General features: G+C 31.6%; 1 protein-coding gene across 3 annotated transcripts in view; it reads left to right on the top strand.

Annotated features, from left to right (window-relative positions):
• Nucleotides 1-6230: 6230 nt before the first annotated feature.
• LOC143074670 (uncharacterized) overlaps nucleotides 6231-24309 on the top strand; it is a 28753-nt gene continuing 10674 nt past the window's right edge. For all 3 annotated transcript variants that reach the window (XM_076250019.1, XM_076250018.1, XM_076250017.1), the window contains exons 1-7: nucleotides 6231-6304; nucleotides 14062-14155; nucleotides 17262-17332; nucleotides 19376-19544; nucleotides 20205-20513; nucleotides 21611-21677; nucleotides 23712-23794. In XM_076250019.1, the coding sequence (XP_076106134.1) occupies nucleotides 17285-17332; nucleotides 19376-19544; nucleotides 20205-20513; nucleotides 21611-21677; nucleotides 23712-23794 (676 nt within the window). In that variant the 5' untranslated portion in view covers nucleotides 6231-6304; nucleotides 14062-14155; nucleotides 17262-17284. The remainder of the gene's footprint in view (nucleotides 6305-14061; nucleotides 14156-17261; nucleotides 17333-19375; nucleotides 19545-20204; nucleotides 20514-21610; nucleotides 21678-23711; nucleotides 23795-24309) is intronic.

The raw sequence follows: 24309 nt of genomic DNA, 5'->3' as shown, positions 1-24309 counted from the left end.
GCTTTTACAAATAAAGCTTAAGTCATCTTTTTCTTGTGAGATAAATTACTTAGTATTTATAATCGTTGATATTTTTATAGATCATTATCACTGGACTAGTATATATTTGTTCAGGGGCCAGCTGAGGGACGCCTCCGGGTGCGGGAATTTCTCGCTACATTGAAGACCTGTTGGTGACCCTCTGCTGTTGTTTTTTATTTGGTCGGGTTGTTGTCTCTTTGACACATTCCCCATTTCCATTCTCAATTTTATTGTCAACAGTCAATTCATAGTCATGAACATCAATCATCTGTGAAACGGATATTTCATTATGGGCAACCAACTCGTGATGGCGTCCGTAACATTAACAAAGGGATGATTTCATCTTCACCATCTGGAATTCTTGGTTTAATAGCTTCCTTTGAGCAGCAACCCTTTATCAATGAAACCTTGATAGGAAATAAAAAACTCAGGAAGATCGTATCAATTGGGAGATATATACACTGTTTACTATGCATAGTACTATTTCTGTACTTGAAATTTGTAGTACTGGAAATTTACCTTTCATATTAAGTACTATTTCTTTACTTTAAAATTATTGTAATATTAAAGTATCTGTACTTTACAGTACTTGATTTGTACATAACATTTTAGTACAGAAATTTTAACAGCAGTGATCACAATATTCCATGTTTGAAAATCATAACTTTAAGAGATTTGAAGTAGACAAATGATCAAAATACTGAAAATGTAACGATGTAACCCAAAATCTGTAGTACTTAAATTTTTAGTACAAATCAAGTACTGTAAAATGCAAGTACCTAAATATTACAATAATTTTAAAGTAACAACATTGTACTGAATATTAACAGAAGATTTCCAATACTACAGATTTTTGGTACATAAATAGTACCTATGCAAAAGCAGCTGTGTACTCCTTATGCAGGTGTTGCTGGAATGTTGCTACATAGAAGTGGAAAATTCACAATAGGGAAGCTGATATAACATGTATAATCTCTTTTGTCGTAAAATTTTGTTTTCAACCGAACCTCGACTGTCAAATTCCAGAACTAAGTCAAGATATGAAGCAGACTTAACTGTATCTGTTGTATCCTTTATCTCTTGTTCCATGTGATACATGCGTCAATATTGAATTATTTAGTGAGGTAATATCAATTATACATTTATATAGCGGAAAGAAAATTTTAAGGATATTGCTAACTTCTTTTGTTTCTACCTAAGAAGTTCCTGTATGAGGCCAGCCTTCTACGAATGAAGGAAAAAGTCGGAAAGAAAACACAATTGGTTCCCATGGAAATGCCGATAGATTGTTGAAAAAACACCCACATTCGTAACAAATATGTTGTCAATCAAGAAATCAAGCATCTGACTGATAATTCAATGTCAAAATATGTAGTATATTATTTTGTATATCATAATAATTTATGATTTTCGGAGCCAATGGATAAAAACAGTGGTTTTTATGAACGCGTTATCTTCAAGTGGGAACAAAAAAGCTTATTTGAAGAAAGGACAATATGGGAAATTTTTTAAAATCCTTAAATAATGCTAGAAATTCAATAATTAAAAAAGAGGGACGAAAGATACCAGAGGGACAGTCAAACCCATAGATTAAATATAAATTGACAACGACATGGCTAAAAAGAAAAAGAAAAAAAACGGACAAATAAAATCCTTAAGGGAGTTCGCTTCTCAGTTTCAAAGTAATTAACTTTTCAAAACACTAGTTTATATTGATAAGGATTTAATAAAGGAATCCAAAGAGCAAAAAAAATATATAGGTCACCATGCTTGTTTTCGAGATATGAGCCATTGAAATTTTGGCGGGAAAATATTCTCTCTTGACTTTTCATAGCTTTATCATTGACAAGTTAAAGTTCTCAAAAACTGTTAAAAAGTAATTAAAATTTTATAAGACTTCTACAGATGGCTTATCATTATACATGTTAAAGAATTTCAAAAAGAAAAATGGGGGTCACCAGGCAAATTTTTTTAAGGCATTCAAATGGATAAAACCAGAGGATTCCGAAAATCTGACAAAAAGTCAAAAACATGACAAGCCAGCTTCCTTAAATAATGCTAGAAATTCAATAATTAAATAAGAGGGACGAAAGATACCAGAGGGACAGTCAAACCCATAGATTAAATATAAATTGACAACGACATGGCTAAAAAGAAAAAGAAAAAAACGGACAAATAATAGTACAGAAGACACAACGTAGAAAACTAAAGACTAAGCAACACGACCCACACCAAAAACTGGGGTAAAATACAAGTTACATGATTGTGTAAAATGTAACACTGACCTGACAGTGCAATTCAAATGGATGAATTTCCTCCATTTTTTATTTTTACTTGTTCCTGAAAAACATGTCTCATTTTTTTTAATATAAGAAAAATCAACACTATTAATCAATATATGAAGAAGGGTGAGAATCAATATAATCAGAGTAAATTAATGTGCGTTATATATATTTCTCCACTCGAGACACAGTTGAATTTTAATATTTAAAGCGCGAGGCTTGCCGAACTTTTTAAATAATTAAAATTTAACTGTTGAGAGTGGAGAAATATCGTAATACACTTGTTGCAGTTGCGGAATCTGTTTCTCTAATGATTTTTGTCATTCCTTTTCAAAGATTTGAGGAAAGTTGTGTACTTTTGATGTGACGTCATCAGACATGGTCGCCTTTTTTCATGACGTCACAATAAAAAAAATCAGAAGAAAACAAGAAAATTTAACGTCACAATTAAATTTCAACAAATCATTTGCCGAAAACAGAATTTTCACTTGTGAGGAGAAACATTTTTCTCAAACCGGTCAGGAATTGTGAAAATAGCACAACAATTAGACAAATATTGTTCGCTGGACGTCACATAAACAATAAATTAATATGGAGTTGGCGCCTGTGTGTATAATGTTTTTAATCAATCAATTATTATTTCGTAAAATCAATAAACAATAAAAGTGAACCAGCACCTTCTCTTTTAGTTCGTTTTTTTATAAAGTCAACCTGCCATGTTTTTAATTTATAAGGGTTGCTGATAACATATTCACTATTGAACCAATCAGAGTATACAGAAGGATAAGCTGACGTCATTTCGTCGGAAGATTCACAGCGTGTGATTGACCGTTTTTATGGTATTTGCAACAAAATAGGAAAGATGTGTTTTGATTGGAGTAGTCACACTGATCATTTTTTATTATTAATTGTGATGTCATTGAGTGGTTGTGGCTAATCACCGAATCCTAACATGCCATGAGCAACACGACGATTTTTGAAGCAATTGCAATCAAGCATCAGTTTTTTTAAGTGTTTCTATAAAAAGAGATGTGATATGATTGCCAATAAAACATCTTTTCACAAGAGACCAAATGTCAAAGACATTAAGTGCTACAAGTCACCGTATTGCCCTTAACAATTTGTTTTCCGTTTTTTTTACCATTAAAGTGCAAGTTCTTCTTCAACTTTTGGTTTTCGTTATCTCCTTTAAATCCCTATAAACCAGTTAAAGTCTAAAATGGGCTATATCTGTTCTCGACTGTACTGATTTTATTCAACCTATCTGAATTGGTCGAATAGTGTTGAGTAGAATCAAGACCTTTTCAGACTGTTTTTCTGAGTCTTTAAAATTAATCATTATACCAAGGGTATAAATAATTAAAATTTAACTGGTGAGAGTGGAGAAATATCGTAATCCACTTGTTGCAGTTGTGGAATCTGCTTTTCTAATGATTTTTACTCTTCCTTTTAAAAAAATTGAGGAAAGTTGTGTACTTTTGATGTGACGTCATCAGGCATGGGCGCCTTTTTTCAGGACGTCGCAATAAGAAAATTTAGAAGAAAAAAAGAAAATTTAACGTCACAATTAAATTTCAACAAATTATTTGCCGAGAACAGATTTTTCACCAGTGAGGAGAAACATTTTTCTCACACCGGTCAGGAAATGTGAAAATAGCACAAAATTAGAGAAAGTCGCTGGACGTCACATAAATAATAAATTAATATGGAGTTGGCGCCTGTGTGTATATTGTTTTTAATCAATCAATTAATATTTCGTAAATTCAATAAACAATAAAAGTGAACCAGCACCTTCTCTTTTAGTTCGTTTTTTTTTATCAAGTCAACCTGCCATTTGATACAATATTTGAGATCATATTCTTTCATGATGTTTTTAATTTATAAGGGTTGCTGCTAACATATTCACAATTGAACCAATCAGAGTCCACATAAGGGTAAGATGACGTCATTTCGTCGGAAGATTCATAGCGTGTGATTGACCGTTTTTAAGGGTATATGTTACAAAATAGGAAAGACGTGTTTTGATTGGAGTAGTCACACTGATCAATTTTTATTATCAATTGTGATATTATTGAGTGGTTGTGGCTAATCACCGAATCCTAACATGCCATGAGCAACACGACGATTTTTCGAAGCAATTGCAATCAAGTATAAGTTTTTTTAAGTGTTTCTTAAAAAGAAGATGTGATATGATTGCCAATAAAACATCTTTTCAAAAGAGACCAAATGTCACAGACATTAACATCTACAGGTCACCGTATGGTCGTTAACAATTTGTCTTCCGTTTTCTTACCATTAATGTGCATTTTCTTCTTCAACTTTTGGTTTTCGTTATCTCCTTTATATCCCTATAAACCAGTTGAAGTCTAAAATGGGCTATATCTGTTCTCGCGATGGACTGTACTGATTTATTCAACCTACCTGAATTGGTCGAATAATGTTGAGTAAAACTCAAACCTTTTCAGACTGTTTTTCTGAGTCATTAGAATTAATCATTATACCAAGGGTCACAATTAAAACTTTTTAAACAGGTTTAACCCCGCCGCATTCTCTATCCCGACTGAGAAGCATGTAATTCTTTGTTTGTCGTTTCTTGCTGTGTGACATATTTGTTTTTCGTCCATTATTATGATCGTGATTTAGTCCGTTAGTTTTCTCGTTTGAATTGTTTTACATTTGTCATTTCGGGGTCTGTTATAGGGGACTTTGATGTATGGGCTCTGTTCAATGTTGAAGGCCGTATGGTGATCTTTAGCTATTAACTTCTGCGTTATTTGGTCTCTTGTGAAGTTGTGAGTTTTCTCATTGATAATCATACCACATATTCTTTTTTTTATAGAAACATATTTTTCTATTTTTGTTACAAAAAATCGAATATTATTACAGTGCACCTTCAAGACCGATGATAACATTGAGAGTTGAAATGTCATAGAGAAAACAATCCGATTAAAGAGCTGCAAACTGTCTGTCCTGTATAATAATTATCAACGATAATTTCATTTTTGTAGTGAAAGCACAAAGGTGTTTGTCCAGTAAGACCCCTTTTTGGCCCCAAAATATAGCAGTCTTACAAAATGGTTAAATGTAAACTTTTAGTTATTTATTGGAAAGAAGAATGCTTTTGCTACATAAATATGGGCTGTTTCTGAGAATACAATGTACATATATCGGGTACTAGCACCATTAAGTCAACAATTCGAACACTACAGTGAAAATAATTAAATTGCGGAAAAATAATTGAATTATCTTGAATTTCTGAGAGGATGCTCCGATTCGTCGGGAGTCGTTCTGTTGGAAGATATCACGTCGATTTGAGGGTTTAAAACGTGTGATACTTTCAACTGATAATAGGACGTTAGATTGAGACGGTGACGTCAATTATATATCTGAGTCCTTCACAGGCTGACATATTCAAGATGAAATTTAAACTCTTATTTTATTTGTTAATGTTAAAAGATTTACATTTAAAGTAATTCAGAGCATTTGTAAAGTATCTGGACGAATAAATCTGTCACATGTATCATTTGAGTTTTTCATATCTGTCAATATAGTTTCAAATGCAAACCTAATGATTTGATATATCCTTGAAGATACTAGTATGAAGGATTTTAGAAAATCTTTACGTTTAAGTCTGTTGCCGTCTCCGTACTTGTAGGTTTTTGTTTCATTGAAAAGAAACAAAGGCATAACTCTGCGCTAAGCCTTAGGATACGTTATCACAACTTTCTCTCGGACGTAATACCCAGTTCCCATGTCAATAGTGAGATATTTTTAAAAAGTTCATTTAAATCGATTATTTATATGCGAAGTGTTTTTAAATACATCTATTTTTACATATACGTTATCTATATACATATTGTGTTGCCCCAATGATTTAAATATTTATTTCCCATGGCGGATGGATATATTTAGTAAATGAAACATTTGTGAAAGTTAGATATTGTTTTATCCTGTATGCATGAATATGCATGAATATTTTTGAGTCTTCTTCTGATAACCATGTAAGTGTATTTATAGATATTTTCGGGTCTAATGGCATTTGTCTATAATTTTTCTGTATTTTGACTATTGGTGTTATACATGTTATACACAGACACTTGTTGTCATGCCATACTGTTAAATGAAAAGCAATGACACTTTCATTTAAATAATTCTTTCAAATAACTTTTAATGAATAGAAATAAACTTATTGGGAAATTTCCCTTTTCCTATTTCATTCAATGCTCGTTTGTATTAGACATAACTTTCATTAGTTTGAAAACAATAGATAAAGATCAATTTGGACTTTCAACTGAGACCAGATATTATTGAGGTTCTCAATTTAACTTTAACTTACCTGTAAATTTTAATTTCCGGATTAATAGCCATTATCAGTCAATATTTTAAAAATTGACGTCTTTGGTAAAGCATTGTTCAAAAATAAATAGCTAGATTTGAATTACGTCCCCATGACATGTTACTTGATTTATACATAAAAAGGGCTGAATGGATTTTTTTTATTACAATACATACAGTTTATAATAATAGGACTACACATGACATTCAGTTAAACTAGATTTTCTCTAGACTAAATATGAAACAGGACGTACATTGTAGTTTCTGCAAGTAGAAGCAAGTCACTTACACTTATGTTCGAAATTTAAATGACCAAATAGTTTATTGTTTTGTACTATATTTAGTTATTTATAGTTTATGAGATGGTCTGATATATCGAAAGTTTAAGGTTTGTCATTGTTAATGTGTAATTTGCAGAGAAGTTATGATCTGCCTTAAATAGAAACACATTTGTTTGTACCTGTCCTAGGTCGGGAATCTGATGGTCAGTAGTTGCTGTTTGTTGATGTGGTTCATACGTGTTTTTCGTTTCGAGTTTTTTTCTATATGTATTATACTGTTGGTTTTCCCGTTTAAATGATTTTACACTAGTCATTTTGGGGCACTTTATAGCTTAATATAATTGATATGGAGCAACGACTCTGTGCGTAAGACCGTATTTTGACCTATAACGGTTTACTTTTACAAATTGTGACTTGTATGGAGAGTTGTCTTATTTGCACTCATATCACATCTTTTTATATCTACCACAAACATCTTCAAATACAATTTGACAAAATATTTAGATAATCGATGATAAAATATTAATCAGATATTTATTTTTCATCTCATTAATATTGTAGACATTGTTTTATTTTTATTTTCACAATGCAATATGGTGAAGGAAAAGTCTGTTATCTATTTTCTTCGTTCGACGACTTTAAAACAAAAAGGACATCAATAGTGTAGAAATATACATTACCCACAAAAACTTTTTCAACTCATATTCGGTTTCGTTCAACATACACTATTCTTTTTTCAAACTATAATTTTTCGATTTTAATTATCAAACATTGTACTTTTAAATTGCAAGAAATACTTGTCGTTTTATTCAAGATATGTTTTTTTACTTCAATTACTTTACTAAACATTCCAACACATATAACTTGTAAAAAACAAGTTACTGGTTATTCACCTTTAAATTATTATCACTATTTCCATTTCAGTGTAAATTTTAAAACATTTACCTTTCAATTTCTAAAATTCTTTTAAAGGTCATACGCTACCTTATTCAATATAACCGAATTGGCTTAAACTATTTTGTTTGATTTATAACATACTACACTACTTACAATAATAATAAAAGTCTACGAGGAGATTTTAGAGGACTGCCGATTGTTATGCGACAAGACATAAACATTTATGCATGTTCTGTTTTATTTCATGTCATAAATTAAATAAAAAAGTGAAAATCATCGTTTTTCCGGTATACGAATGTTCTTTTGTGGGTTGAATTAGTTAGTGAACTGATTCTTCCTGGTAGTAATTATTTCATTTTTGAATTTTGACGTTCTTTTCTTGTGAACATGATGAGCACATTCACATCCAATCTACATTATTTTTCAAATCAAAGGTTGCATGCATACAGAATCAAATGAGTTCGCAAAATTTTGTCTTACAAAAATTATGCACAACATGAAAACAGAACTAGCATCTACTATTGAATTATTCTTTTTTATTCAGCTTCTATTTGAAACAAAAAATAATCATATTCTAAATCGGTCTAAGTCGTTACTTATACCCCTTTAATCGTTCAATAGCTATCATGCAAGGAATTGTACGTTCATTCATGAAAACGCTTGAAATGAAAATACTATGTTGCGGCAAAACAATATACATTATTACATATTCGAAAAAACCAACAGATGTAAATAAGGGAATTCGATAAACCTGATAAAAGATAACCCAAATTCATTGAAATCACTCGTAACATTTCCAACGATTCCAGATAACCTTCGTTATAGACAGATTGTAAGACAAACTAATAAATAATGATAATAAAAAACAACAAAAAGTAAGTTTGAATTTTGGGAAATTTATGACATGCATTTATTAGGACAGTTCAACTATATATCAACCGGCCAACGAATTTGCATTCATCGACAATATCTCATTAATGTCCAAAATAAAAACATTGAAGGGCAACCATCTTATGTTTTCTGCAAATGGCAACTAGACAACCAGACGCAAATTTAGCCAAACATTTATCAATCCAAGACAAAAAATTATGATACACAAAACTAATTCTGAAATCACATAGGTTTTCAACTCAACCATTTCAATTCAAGGGAGTATATCAACTACACTATTCAACAGTTCAACGAAGTAAATGAACTATAATATACAACAGTTCAACGGAGTATATCAACTTTTTTGGATCATCATGCTCTTCAACTTTGTACTTGTTCGGCTTTATAATTATTTTTTTATGAGCATCTCAGATAGGACGTGTGTAGACGAAACACGCGTCTGTCGTACTTAATTATAATCCAGGTACCTTTGATAACTATTTAAACCACTTGGTCGATGCCACTTCTGGTGGACGTTTCATCCCCGAGGATATCTCCAGCCAAGTAGTCAGCACTTCGGTGTTAACATGAATATCAATTATGTTGACAATTTTACAAATTTCCTGTTTACAGAAATTTGAATTTTTCGAAAAACTAAGGATTTTCTTATCCCAGGCATAGATTACCTAAACCGTATTTGGCCGAACTTTTTGAAATTTTAGATCCTCATGCTCTCAAACTTGTATTTGTTACCTTTATTGTATTTTTTTATATGAGCGTCACTGATGAGTCTTATGTAGACGAAAAGCGCGTCTGGCGTACTAAATTATAATCCTGGTACCTTTAATAACTATTATGTTTGAATGGGCCTGCCATTCGATCTAATGAGATCTAATTTTTCAACTTCTTTTGAGCTTCAATCGTTTTTTTTAAGCAAACAACTTTTAAATTATTCATATAAATGTCTAGGACCTTCATAATGAATTTTAAAACCATATTAAATCAATTCATGTTTTTTTGTATTTTCGACATTTTTCAATCATTCTCAACTTCAAGCTAAATTCAGGTTATGTCCTGTCATGACATTCAAAATTACATTATGCTATTGTGCAATTACTGGTGTTTTATCCATGTGCCATGTACACATTTTTGTTTGTCATGTCATTTTTGTCAAAAATACATTGTTCTAGCTACTTCGATCGTCAATGATCAAATATAGAAGATGTCTAACTCTTTTGGTGTTGGATTGCTGCCATCTATTATTAACACTGAATAAGTTTTTATTATTTTTATTGCTGTATGACTACAAGCAATAATGTCTCTGATTATTTACTACAATAGTTCCACTGCACTTTGCATGATTATCAGGATATAATTCCAGAAGCTTAGAGAGTTCATTTACATTAACCGGAGATATTCTTAGAGCCCAAATATTAAACGGGTCTGGATGTTATTCTGAAAATTTGTAAATTATCTTTTTTCAAAACTTCTTTTTGGGTTTTGTCTATTAGCAGAGTTGTTTAGCAAAGGTGAAATTTATTCCTCTTAAACCTAGATGGACCAGTATTAACTTTATTGTCCATAAATCGACGACATCTTTAAGCAGGATGATTAAAACCACATTTGAGACATGCATGCCTGTATTGCCAATTGCGTTTATTGCAAAAACCTTTACAATCAAAATCGTAGCATATATAACCATCATTGGCTTGCTGTTGTTGAGTATTGAGATATAAAATATGTCACCACAAAAAAAAATTATCTAAGAATGACTAGGTTTTGTATGGTCCCTTGATCCCTCTTACAGAATTGTCGGTCGTAAGAATACCATTTTTCAACAGGATGATCAGCAGCTGTACCTCTTATAATGGACATATACGAGAAAAATTCACTTGCCTGTCCGGGACACCTTTCAATAAGCAATAAAATAATCAGTCCAATCTTCAACATAATTAATAGTATTTTTTTTTTAACTTTGCTTTGAATAACAAGCATACTGTCATTAATGCCAATTGTGTTTTCATTATTTGTTTGGCTATCAAAATTGTTACGATGCATAAGGAACAAATCAATGTGCTCAAAATTTCAAATTTTGTCCTTAAGCTTTTGGCTTATAAATATGTCAATTTCATTAAAGCCGGGTAACATTAGGGATTCTTCGATACTTCATTAACCTCACCTAAGACAGCGTATTGCGGCTCGTTCAGTTGAATGTCAACATCAGGGTACATGGCAACTACTTGTGGCATTGTTATAAACTATTATAATTATAAAGATAGGTTAGATGCATACATCAAGTCTTTAAAGCCCTGTTCATATTTCAAAATATAAATCTCAACTTAAAACAAGTAAATCAACTTAAATAAATTGAAATACCAATATATTTACAAACTACGTAGTTTTAGATAAACTTTAATACATGTTAATGCATTAAAACAATTGAAGTTGATTATACAAACATAGCTAAAACATCTACAATGTGTGCTTAAAGCAAATTAAATCATCCTTAATTAACGGTTTAATTCCTTCTAATAGAGGTCGGTCATTTAAAGACGTATCAACCGTATCATATTCGTTGACGTATCCGCATCTGCAGATATACCAAAAACAAACCCGTATATGATCCCGAGCTTTATTTTATGTACTTTCAATAATGCAAATGGGCGACTGATTAATTTCTAATGCAGAAATAATGAGGAAATATCGAGTTTTTATGGAATATGTAACCCTACTTTTAAAGATATTCCGGATAGTTGGAACAGTTTACAGTGAATCGTTTGTTTGTGTATGAACTGGTGCTCACGTAGAACCAAATTGTTAATTGACAAATAGAGTGATACTCAGTACTTTCTATTACCTTTTATGATAACATCGCAAATGAACAATATTCAAAGTATTCAATGTATATAAGTAGTACATTTGATTTCAGTTTGTGTTTATTCATACATGTCATATAAGATCTTGAAATATTTTTTAACTAGATTCTTAAAGGATTGTGTACGATATTCGTATACCTGTCCTACTTTGGCTCCTGTTTAAGGACATGACAAAGTAGTTGATAGAACCCCTTTTTTTTTACAAATATTGAAAGTGTATGTTTGATTGTTTCGAAGAGATTCCAATAAGTTTTTTTTTAATGAAGTATGGTCTAATTAATCAGCTCGGGATCACATAATATTTTTTTTATATATCTGCAGATGCCTAATATTAACAAGCTTATAACTTAATTCAATTATGTATTCACGAATTTTTAACATATCAAAATGTAACGTGTAATCAAGTTAAACGTAAACGAGCATGTAAATCTTTTCAAGTTATACCCTACATATATTATAATTACCTGTTCAAAGTGTATCGCTCATACATTCAAACCAAACTAGTATATCACCTGTACAAAAAATGTAGTAAAGCATGTTATTTTAATGTTATTCAATGGTTGATAAATGTGTGTGCACAATGTAACTAGACTAATAATTATAGTTTGATCAGTGAAATATGCTATACAAGTAAGCGGGGGGGGGGGGAATAAATTAATAAATCGATTTATTTGCAAGAAATAACTTTCTAATAAAATTAAATATTTTCTCTTAAAAACTACAGAAATAAAAGCATCCGGAAAATACAACTGCAATAAATATATCTAACTATCAATAAAACATATGTACTTATTTTATATCCGTATCAGCATGTCCTTTTTTCGTGTTCCTTCAGTTCAAATCACGCAATGAACAAATCACGAAAGACATTAAATTTTATATCAAATAAAATCTGGGAAAACCGCTTATGAAATTATGTAGGTAAAAGAAAGACGCGAGAAAAGTTAATTCTAGTTAAGCAGACGATAATTTTAATTTATTAGCTTGATTTAATGCTTAATGATTACATCTTAATAACATGAACACTACCAATTTAAGCGCACGCGATGTGCCTTTTGATAATTAATTGCACTTCAGTGTTGCTCGAGACCAAAATATTCGAAAATTCAAAATATGATACAGATGTTGAATAGCTAATCAATTAAAAGCACCAATATTATAGCCATAACCAAATAAGGAATCAGAGTTTTGAGTAAAATAGATATTTTCTTTGATTTAAAATTATTTTTTAAATCTTAGAACAAAAAACCTCTACATTCGTATGCCATTACCGAAGAAGTGGATGCTTACTGGTTATACCCTCGGGGACTCACAGTCCACCAGCAGAGGTATCAACACAGTGGTAGAAATGATATGAACCCTACCTACCAAGTGTGCATTTTGACAATAATTATTAATATCTCTTCAGTAAAACATGTACACGTAGAAGAGCTGATCATCTAAAAGACATCTAAAATGACAAAGTTTATCCTAAAACGGGCCAAATAAAGGAGATATATCCCTTGATTTTAAATGATCTCTTAAATTGGAAAACAGTACATTTTAATCAAAACAATGTCCGCATTTTTAGTGCCGAAGCACTGGCTACTTGACTTATAAAACCCTTAGGGACTAAAAGACCTACAGTAGAGGTATCGACCAGTGGTAATGTTAGTACAAACTGTACCAATGTTATTGCACTAGATGACTATTTTCGACAATGAATGTCTCTTCTGAGATTATCGAGTCCAACATATTGAAAATCCAAATCTGATACAAAAGTCGAATATCTGATTAACCAAAAGGGGTTTGAGTTTAGCCTAAACCGAAAAACGAACCAGGAATTTTTTTTTTAAATTTTTTTTTTTTATTTTACTTTCTTTTTAAATTTATGATGGTAACTTTCAATCAAAACAAAATCGACATTTTCATTTAGTATCGATGTACTGACTTCTTTGCTGGTGATGCCACTGGGACTTACAATCCTAACTAAGACACTAATAGAATAGATTTAACTCGTATAATAGATTATCTTAGATAACACCAAATCTTTGAAAACGCAGGCAATTCTCTTTTTAGCCACATACATAGAAGCTCGTGATCTGGAACAAACATATACACATCTGATTTATGGGAATAATATCACTAAGAAGAAATAGTACAATTGCTATCCACTAAAGACCTGTATTACATGGATGAAAGTAACTGAGGTTCTAATAAGACTTTTCATCATAGGCAAACCACATACCAAATGTAAGCTATAAAAGGCACCAACATGACAGAATGTAGAACAATCAAAACGAAAAATCAATCTGCCACTTACAGAAGAATGCATAAGTGGGTAGGCAAAGGTAGAATCTTTGGTAAGCTTGCTTGTTCGCTGAACCGTGAGGTCATTATTACGTCATGTATAATATAAATACCATGTTTCCTTGCTCTGATTTTTTTTATCATATAAAAGAAGGCTTTAAATCAGTATCAAAAATTATTCTTTATTTTACATTTTCTTAAAATTGCAAGGAGAGGAATAAACGAAAAATGTTCAATGAAAGCAGACCAGAAAAATCCATTTCCACTACACAGATACTGATATGATTACTTCTAAGAATTGCAAGTGAGTATCAGACCACAGCTATGTGTAAAACACTTAAAAAATTCTCCTCTGAATAAGAATGTAAAAAATGAATTTCAAAAAGAACTATCAACCCTGACATTGAACAGGAATTAATCGCTTAAATATCGCTAACCAGGCAACAAACAACAAGGTTCTATTTGAACAATACTAAAGCTACATGAAGCACCGTTAAATACATTACACATCTAATTTCGTGCAAAAATCCATTTTACAATCACAGAAAGAGCCTCGAAAAGTTAATTATTTTCCCTAGAGACAAAGATAAAATTATGGTTAAAATTACCTGAGGATTTGTCGACTGTTTTGCAAATGATTCTGTAAATCCATGATCACCGATTCAACACAACATCTTAGACTTTTAACATTTTTACGCGCGTCTGGCGTACTAAATTATAATCCTGGTACCTTTGATAACTTTCATTATAAAGTCTATCAAAATAAAAATGAGTCAAAAAGAAACAATGTACAATACATAAGTGGACTCGTTCAAAAGTATCAACACTTTGTGTGTTTTAAGAACATGAAGAATAGACATACTCTAATAAACCACTAGATGATTTCCAAGAAAATCCGACGAAACCCGTAGTACTTGATATAAACATAGATACAAATATATCTATGGACAATAAAGAAAAGCTTATTTTTTCTAATTATAAGTCATACTCGAAAACTAGCTAAATACATTGTACAGGCATATACCGAAAGAGGCAATTCTGTTTACAAATAGCTCATATGTTTATATTTAATAAAAATTAACATTCGTTAACTAAAAGATAACTTCATGAATAATTTGTTATATTCTAGAACGTGATATAATTGTTTTATAAATATTTTATTTAATTTGAGGTGACTTATAGGTCCATTGGGCCGGGTGTATAAATATTTTTCAAATATTGTATATTTATAATTTGTACATATTTACACATGTCACTATAATAAATAATTTACTTCCTTTTATAAATACACAGCTTAGCACGTTCAATAGCGACATTTCTATGTCTGTTTGATTTATTGTTGTAGAATAAACACAGGTGTATATCATTGTTTTAACTGTAGTTGAATGTTTTTCGTGGGCAGATTAGGTCAATGGAAAGGATATTTTTATTTACTTTTCATGTCACTCAAAACACAGTATTGAGAGACGGTAAAGGTACATACGGTCGAGTAAATAACAAAAATACTGAACTCCGAGGAAAATTCAAAACGGAAAGTCCCTAATCAAATGGCAAAACCAAAAGCCCAAACGCATCAAACGAATGGACAACAACTGTCATATTCCTGGCTTGTTACAGGCCCTTTCTAAACAATTGTGGATTAAACCTGATTTTATAGGTAAAAATGGTAAACAAGTGACATTTATAAAACCAAAGGTTTATTTACAAAACTGAGTCAATATAATATAATGATTCAAATCAAGCTCAGCAAATGTTTTCTTAACCTCGGAAAGGTTGACTTCATTTTCTTTTGATAACTTACCATGCGTATCCGCCTGTAGTCCATCCACAGTTTAGCTCAAATTAAACTTTCAAAGAGGGACAAAAGACACCAGAGGGACAGTCAAACTCATAGATCGAAAATAAACTGACAACGCCATGGCTAAAAATAAAAAAAGACAAACAGACAAATAATAGTACAGAAAGCACAACATAAAAAACTAAAGACTAAGCAACACAAACCCAATCAAAAACTAGGGGTGATATAAGGTGCTCCAGAAGGGTAAGCAGATCCTGCACCACATGTGGCACCCGTTGTGTTGCTTATGTTAGTACAAATCCGGTAAATAGTTTAATTCGGTAGGTCACATTCATGAAATGGGAAGGGGGTTGTGGTTACGACATAAGGAACATATTCGATATCATCTGTAAAACGGTTGTTCTATAACGGTCAACCAACTCGTGATGGCGTCCGTAAAATTTACTAAGGGATGATTTCAACTTCACCATTTGGAACTCTTGGTTTAATAGTTTCCTTGTCAGCAGCAATCCTTTATCAAGGAAATCATGATAGGAAATACAAGCCCTGACATATCGTATCAATTGGGAGATATATACTCCTTATGCAGGCGCTGCAAGAATGTTGCTACATAGAAAATGGTTCACAATTGGGAAGCTGAAATCATCTCTTTTGTCGTATAGTATTGTTTTCAACCGACCATCATTGTCAATTTCTAGATGTAAGTCAAGATATGAAGCAGGCTTCTTAAATGTAGTATCCTTTATCTCTAGTTCGATGGGATAGATTCGTTCAACATAGTCACCAAATGTTGTATTATTTAGTGAGAAAACATCATCTATATAGCGGTTTTTTAAAAAGTGTTGGCAGATTTAGACAATCTTCAATTAATCATTTCAACTGGTTTTTTTTCTGTTTAACTCTGACAAAAAAACTCATTTTTTTTTAAATCTTAAACTATCTCTGGATTCAACAACTTTATATCTAAACACAAGTTCTTTGCAAATGTTAACTAAGTATAACATTATATAAATGTGTACGCAATGTAAGCAGAATCTCATAATGCCATTTAGGAGCACAAACAAATCATGCCCGGTTTAAGTACGGTAAGTGTTGCTCGGTCTTTTGTTTGGTAGGTAGCTTTTTAGAGATGATTTACTTGTCCACTGTTGTCGATTGATAACCTTTTTATTGGCATGGCGTTTTCATTTTCATTTTGATTTACGAGTTTTGAATATCTTTATACTATTTTGCTTCTTTTTGAGAAAGATCTATTTTTTTAGTCTCGAGTCAAGAAAAACAATTGTTCATGATTTGCACTCCAATATATTTGTCTACTGGTTCTCTAAAATGGGCAGCCTTTTTGGCAAAATTTCGTTTCGTCTCGTCTAATAGTTTGTACAAAACTTGAGATCATAGATCTTTTCAAGAGATGTTCTATCAATAAAACATATCGAATTTTCTATTGTATACACTAAAACCCAAGAAAGTTTGATAAATTAAGCTTGATTATTGTCATATTACCAAAAAAACTACAAAATCGATAACTGAGTTATAAACTATAAACTTAGATTTAGTCAAAGATTCGATAGTAAAGTTAAAGTTGAAATGCTGTTATCAACTTTTTTTTCAGAGAAAATAAATAATTATACAGAAATGAAGATACATAAGCAAATTTCATTTACTGCATCAATATTGTATATGGTGAGAATTAAGTTATTTCTATTTTTATGTATCAACCTTAGTACCAGGATTTACGCTGGCGGTCGCCGTTTTTGCAATTTGAAATTCGTTATTTGCGAAAGAATTTGGAGAAAGAAATATATATAACGATTTATTTTCTTCCATCAAGTTTATTTACTTTTTTCGGGTGTCCCGGACTTTATCTGATCAGACAATACTCGGAATTCACCTTCAACTGGTTAAGATTTTCACAGAAAATTAATAATCAGCTGATTGCATATTATAACAATCGACAACAAAGGACTAATTAATTAAGGTGTTGATTGTATTGTTTATCAAAATGATATGGTTAAATGGCGTCCTTCATATATAACATAAAGGATTTATTAACCACTTTGCGACGCACGTGTTCGAAGCAAATTTTTGACGTCTCCTCTCCTTTTAATGATCGTCCAGAAAAGAAAACTGTTGTTATGACGAAAGATGTTCAAAAGAAAGAAATATCTCCGATTAAAAACGTTATCATTTAACTTTGATATCGATAATTGATTTGAGAGAGAAATTTAAATTCGTTTGAGTGACATGACGTTTTGATCTCAACTTTTTCATTTACGATGGTCTAGAAAAGAAAACTATAGTTATGAAGAAATCTATGAAAAAGTTTGTGAACAAACTCGAATGAGAGTTACCCTTCAATCTTATGACTACACCTTAATTGAGGGATCAGTTTCAAATTTTCCCTCTTTTAAGCTACAAAAAATTCTCCTTTTTAAAAGTAATTGTTTAATGTTTATTCATTACAATGTGGACTATAAGATACATTTGAGAGAATATTCATAGACAACAATGAGGCAAAATCATCTTATTAAGGGTGGAGGGGATAGAAATTTTCTAAATAGAAAAATATATTTATGTAACTTGGCGAAAAAAATAATAAAGTGGCGAAAAATATATCGTTTTGGCGAAAGAGGTGGGGGGAAAATAATTGACCCAGGGGAAACCCTGCTTAGTACTGTAAGGAAGAACTTTCACCCACGAATATATGCATAGTGGAGGTCAGAATGGGATTTAAAGGGACAGGAATAAATATGGAACATAGGTGCTTGAAGACAGGATCCTGTTATGAACACCCCCCCTATAGTCCCTCCCCCTCATTATCATCAATCTCAGATTTTTGAATATATATCACTTATTTGTACCATATATATACTAATATACCATATTTTTTACTCTAAATATGCATGCTTACTATCAACGTGAATACCGACTATAGAGCGAAGCGAAAGGTTGCCAACTTCGTTTCAAGAAATTATGGCAACGGTCAGGAAAATTGTTTTAAAATGTAAAAAAAATCAATTACCGGTTAAATCAACGAGTCCTTGCTCATCCCAGAGGATATTCCTTATTGAATATGGATATCCCGATGTAATATAATACCGTTTTAACACTTTTATTTCATTCTTTTCCGCAAGTGATGTTGCTTTTTTTCTCTCCATTCTACTTCGATCAACGGAAGTAACAATACAACGACATCTGTGTGGTCATCAGCTCAAGAAGAATAACTCCACATGTAACCGCGGGAAATTAAATGAGTTCCGGGGTAGAAAAGGCAAGAGATTATCGAAAATGTATACATTCAAAATTCTCGTATGCTTTCTTTCCCTGCATATACCCCGGAACTCATCTAATTTCCCGCAGTTACTTATGGAGTTATCCTTCTTGACAGCATATCGAGGCGAATGAAGAGGGACGATTTATACCTTGACATATTGCACAGACACTTGAATTTTCTTGTTTCTGTAAACTATGCATGTATTCCTTGTATACGACTAACCTCATAAAAGCAACCAAAGGTACCAAGCTTATAATTTTATACGCCAGATGCGCGTTTCGTCTATATAAGACTTATCAGTGACGCTCATATCAAAACAGTTATAACGCCAAACAATTACAAAGTTGAAGAGTATTGCGGACGCAAAATTATAAAAAGTTAACACTATTTGCAAATAAATAAAAAAATAAAAGATGTTCCTTATGTATGTTGAACAATTTTTTTAAATACAGGTTGCAGTCACAGAAACTGCAAATATCAACGCAAAGTGTCCGTCTGGAAAAAATTGGTACTTCAGAGCAAAGACATATTGTTCATCGGTAGAGAAGTACACCTGCTTGTTGGATTCTGTTAGAAACATTTATAAAGAAAATTGTAATGGACCAAAAACTGAACCACCTGGTAGGTAATATTTCTGCAATTTTACGTCTTCCACTGTCTTTATTTGCATGATTGATTTAACAGGCAGAGGTTTATGAAGAAAAGTTATTCAACTTTACCTGTCTTATCTAACAGGTTAAGAAAATTAAAAAAATATTTACTTTGGCTGCGTATTTTGTGGATTAGTTTCCTATTTACTTATACAATTCAAAACACGACGCTGTTGTATTTAGTTTCTTTTTAGAACTTCGGTTAACAAATTTGAATTGCAGTGTAAATTTTCATACACATTATTCAACATTGGTTCTGGTATAACTTTTTATTTGTACTGATCTATATAGTTAAGCAATGTGCAACATATTTTTATAGTTGGTGTCTTATCTATAAAGTGCTGTAACAAAACTATCCAAGATTAAGCCAGGGTTGGGGCTCTTAAACACATGTTAAAATCCAGGCACATAATTTATATACCTGTCCTAATCCATAGGTCAGCTGTAGTTCAATGGTTGTCATCTGTCATATTAATTTTAATCGTTAATTGTATTTCTATACATTAAGGCCTAAATAGCTTTTAAATATTCAGGTTTGGGCATTGGAACTGAAGGTAAATTAGAAAAAAATGGAAGCACTTAACATTCAAAATGTGTAATTTAAAATCAAAAACTTCTTATATTTATTCAGGAGATAAAACCGTGGTAAACAGCGGAAATTTTGACACTGAACCATGTTCCTTGGATAGATTCCAACCATTTTCCTTTTCTACATCTCAGGGAAATGAGTGTGTTTACAAGAAATCAATGTGTAATGCAGAAGGACAACTGTTTTATAACAATGGAACGAGTAGATATGACAGAAAATGTATATGTGATTATTCAAAAGAATTTATTTTTGTGTCGACGAAAAGAGTTAACATGTGTTCTTGTGATCCAAAACATGAAGACTGTTCATGTTACATCAAACACTGCAGTAAAGGACAGATTTTGACCCCTGGTAAGAATGAATCTACAATTTAACCAATGTTTTTCTTTCATTTGATTTTTTAGTTTCAAAACATTTTTTTTATTTCGATTAATCAATTTGGTACCCGGTGAAGTGTGGGTCAAGTGTCGTTGCCTTACCAATTTGCATGGTCTGATTTATTAATATCTTTATAAGTTTTTAACCAATTAAAACAACAATCTTATAGCATAAAAAAATATTTAATGCAAGTGCATTTTTAAGGATATACCCAACGAAACGTTTCAGCAAATATGGTACCGGGATGTAAGGAGGATAGGACTGACATTTAAATAAATATGTTTTTAGAGTGAAATATTACCATGTATGTGTCGCATTGCTCGAAAGTACCAAATTTTGTGTACGGTACGTAGAACTCAAACCATGATGTTACTCTGGTGTGCTTAGGGATACTCCTGTGAGTGTGATGTGGTAAACCAATAACATGTAATGTAATGCCACGCTAATGTGTGGTGAGTTGGTACACCTTGGTGTGATGATGTGACCCTCTAATGTTTGATGACAAAGGGACCTGCTAAAGTGTGGTGTGGTGCTCCACATAACTTTTATTTGGTGATCCTCTGAATATGACGAAAAGCCTCACTAAAGGTGGTATTGGAGGATAAATTCAAAAAAGAATTTGTTCATACAATATAGTATTTAGAAAATGCTTTAAGAATATCAAAAGATAAGATATGGTCATCGTACTTTTTCCGGCTGAAATATGAACTATCAAAGTTTCATGTAAATTTAATTCCCTCAGAAGATGCACTATTTCAGTGACGTGAGATATTAAAGTGCGATAGGATGACCTGTAATAATGTAATGAAGTGACATATTAAAATGAGACGGTTGATCCCAAAAGTAATAAATGTTGGTTGGCATGCTAAGTGAAAAATAACCCGCTGAAGTGTGTACGTCTTTTTTATAAAGCTGTAACCATTAAGTTTGTTACCCGCTGTAGTTTGAATACATGGTTCAAACATTTTAAAATCTTACAAAAAAAACCCGTACCTATAATGTTTCTCAAGTTTTCGTTTGATGTCTAATGGCAACGATACATAAATTTAAGACAAATGACTGTATTACAGACTACCATTGTGTCAAAATCGAAGAATCTTATGGAAGTTTTGTGTGTGGAAATATTGGAATTACACCGTAAGTAATTATTAATGAATGCTTATGTTATCAAGAGGTGAACGTTTGAAAAAAGAATAATAAACCCCTATTAACAAAAATGGAGTAATGAATAAGCTTTTTAGGTTTTACTATATATTATACTACTCGAAACGTATTGGCACATAGTTTTATTAAACTTTTAAATACATGAAAGTGTGACTTTACCATATTTCTTAATTAAGAAATAAATGATGCAAACTATACTTTATTGCAGTTTTAACATAGATAGGCATTATATTCGTGATAATCTTTTCCCGACCGATAGCGAGGGCTAAAAAACACGAATATAATGCCTAACTATATTAAAACTACAATACAGTATAACTTGCAGCAATTATTTCGATTCTGATTAGGACAATTAAGGTAATTTTTATGTCCGCTGTGTATAAGTGCAGATGTGTAGGCTTTTGCTTGAACCTCCCTTTTTGTTTGTAAATAAGCAACCGACTGCCAATGTAATTTTTCAGAGAGAAGAGTTTTGAACAGCCAGCATGAACGGTTGTCGTTTCTAGGTCAAATTTGTCAATTTCGAACTGCAATGCATTACAGTCATAATAGATGAATAAGTAACAACATGTGCATCATTTGAGAGTTTGGAAGTGTTTTTTGTTAATCAAATATATTAAATGCATGCCAATTAGATAAAGTTCATTATTCATTCTGCAGTTGTCAATATACGCATGTGCAAACAAATTTTATTGGATTTAGAGCATGGGTTTATTCACAAAGCGAAAGAAGCACGTCATATTAGAATTTATTTTTAATAATCCCCATTCATGATATTTCGTCACTGATGAGTCTTATGTAGACGAAACGCCCGTCTGGCATACTAAATTATAATCCTGTTACCTTTGATAACTATTTACACCACTGGGTCGATGCCACTGCTGGTGGACGTTTCGTCCCCGAGGGTATCACCAGCCCAGTAGTCAACACTTCTGTGTTGACTTGAATATCAATAATGTGGTCATTTCTATAAATTTCCTGTTTACAAAACTTTGAATTTTCGAAAACCTAAGGATTTTCTTATCCCAGGCATAAATTACCTTAACCGTATTTGGCACAACGTTTTAGAATTTGGATCCTCAATGCTCTTCAACTTTATACTTCTTTGGCTTTATAAATATTTTGATTTGAGCGTCACTGATGAGTCTTATGTAGACGAAACGCGCGTCTGGCGTACTAATTATAATGCTGGTACCTTTGATAACTATTATGTCCTTTTTTTGCGCACTATAATTGTCATTATTATGGTTTTTTTACATGATTGTCATACACGTGAGAGTTTTGCCAGGGAGAAAAGCAGGTTTAATCCATCATTTTCAAAACAAAGAAATTTCTAAAAGGTTAGGAATAAGACAATTTGTTTTACATTAGTTTGATATTTATGGGCCTTTGATTTTGCCGTTTCATAAAGGATATTCCGGTTTTCGTTTTTTTTGTGTGGTTATTTTCTTTTTGATGAATGGAACAAAATAGCAATGTGTTCTACAATTTTTTTTCTCTCTCTCAAATTTGCAATACATGGCTTGATAAGGGCACCTGAACATGCATGTTGATCGGTTGACTTAATTTTGTGGAATATTGATGGTGTTTTTGTTTTTTTAAACTTTTTGTGAATTTTTCTGTAATGATCCATAGAATTCACCTAGAAATAACATATGAATTGTTAAAAAGGTGATTATAAATATATCATAACAGAATTATTCACGCGAGAGTACAAACAAAATAATCTATTGGGTTTAAGAAAATGTTAAAAAAAATATCAAAAAGTTACCTGGCTTATAATTGTGTACGCCAGAAGACCCATCTGTGATGTTCAAATAAAAAAAAGTTGAATGGCTTTCTGAAACAACAGCGATAAAGAGCAGTAAGGACCAAAATATCCGAAAGTTTTGTCAAATAAGGCTAAAATTATCAATATCAAATTCTTAGTATTTCTAACAATTAAAGTTTTTTTTTAAAGGTTAACTTATAAAACAAAAGTACCTTATCAGTTAACATTTCTTTTAGAGGTACAACTACAGTTAGAAACCGCTTTGAGGCTGTGAGATCAAATACAGATGAATCGGTTGGAAAGATAGAAAAGCGATTAGGTACATAGAGAATTTGAACTCATTTTAATTTATAAACAGTCTTTGTAGATCTTTACAAATATACTAGATTGCCTCAATAGATTAGTAATGTATGAAAGCAGGCATGTATCCAACCAATTCGTTATTCAACAGATTTTTATTTCTTTTGAGAAAACATCAAAAGTAATTATTTCAATTAGATAATTTTAATGTACATATATAGTTTTGAGTATTAATGATAACGAAATTGAGGATTTATTTTCTTATTTTATCAATGAAGTGTAGAGCAATGCTGATAAATTACTTTTGCCTGATCTTCAATTAAATGAATGCTTTCATAATAATTAGTTAAATATACTTAGTACTACTTCTTGAATCAACACTAGACACTGTTGTAGTTGACTTCTTGCACTAATTTAAGGCAATGGATTAAAGTTAGGATCCGCCGTATATTTTGTCTTTTTTAAAATAATATGTAACGTAAAATCAATAAATAAAAAAAAACAATATTTATTAATATATATTTGTTTTAAATA

This window comes from Mytilus galloprovincialis, chromosome 5 (genome assembly GCF_965363235.1).
Source record: "Mytilus galloprovincialis chromosome 5, xbMytGall1.hap1.1, whole genome shotgun sequence".
NCBI lineage: Eukaryota > Metazoa > Mollusca > Bivalvia > Mytilida > Mytilidae > Mytilus > Mytilus galloprovincialis.
This window is presented reverse-complemented; position numbering and strand designations above follow the sequence as displayed.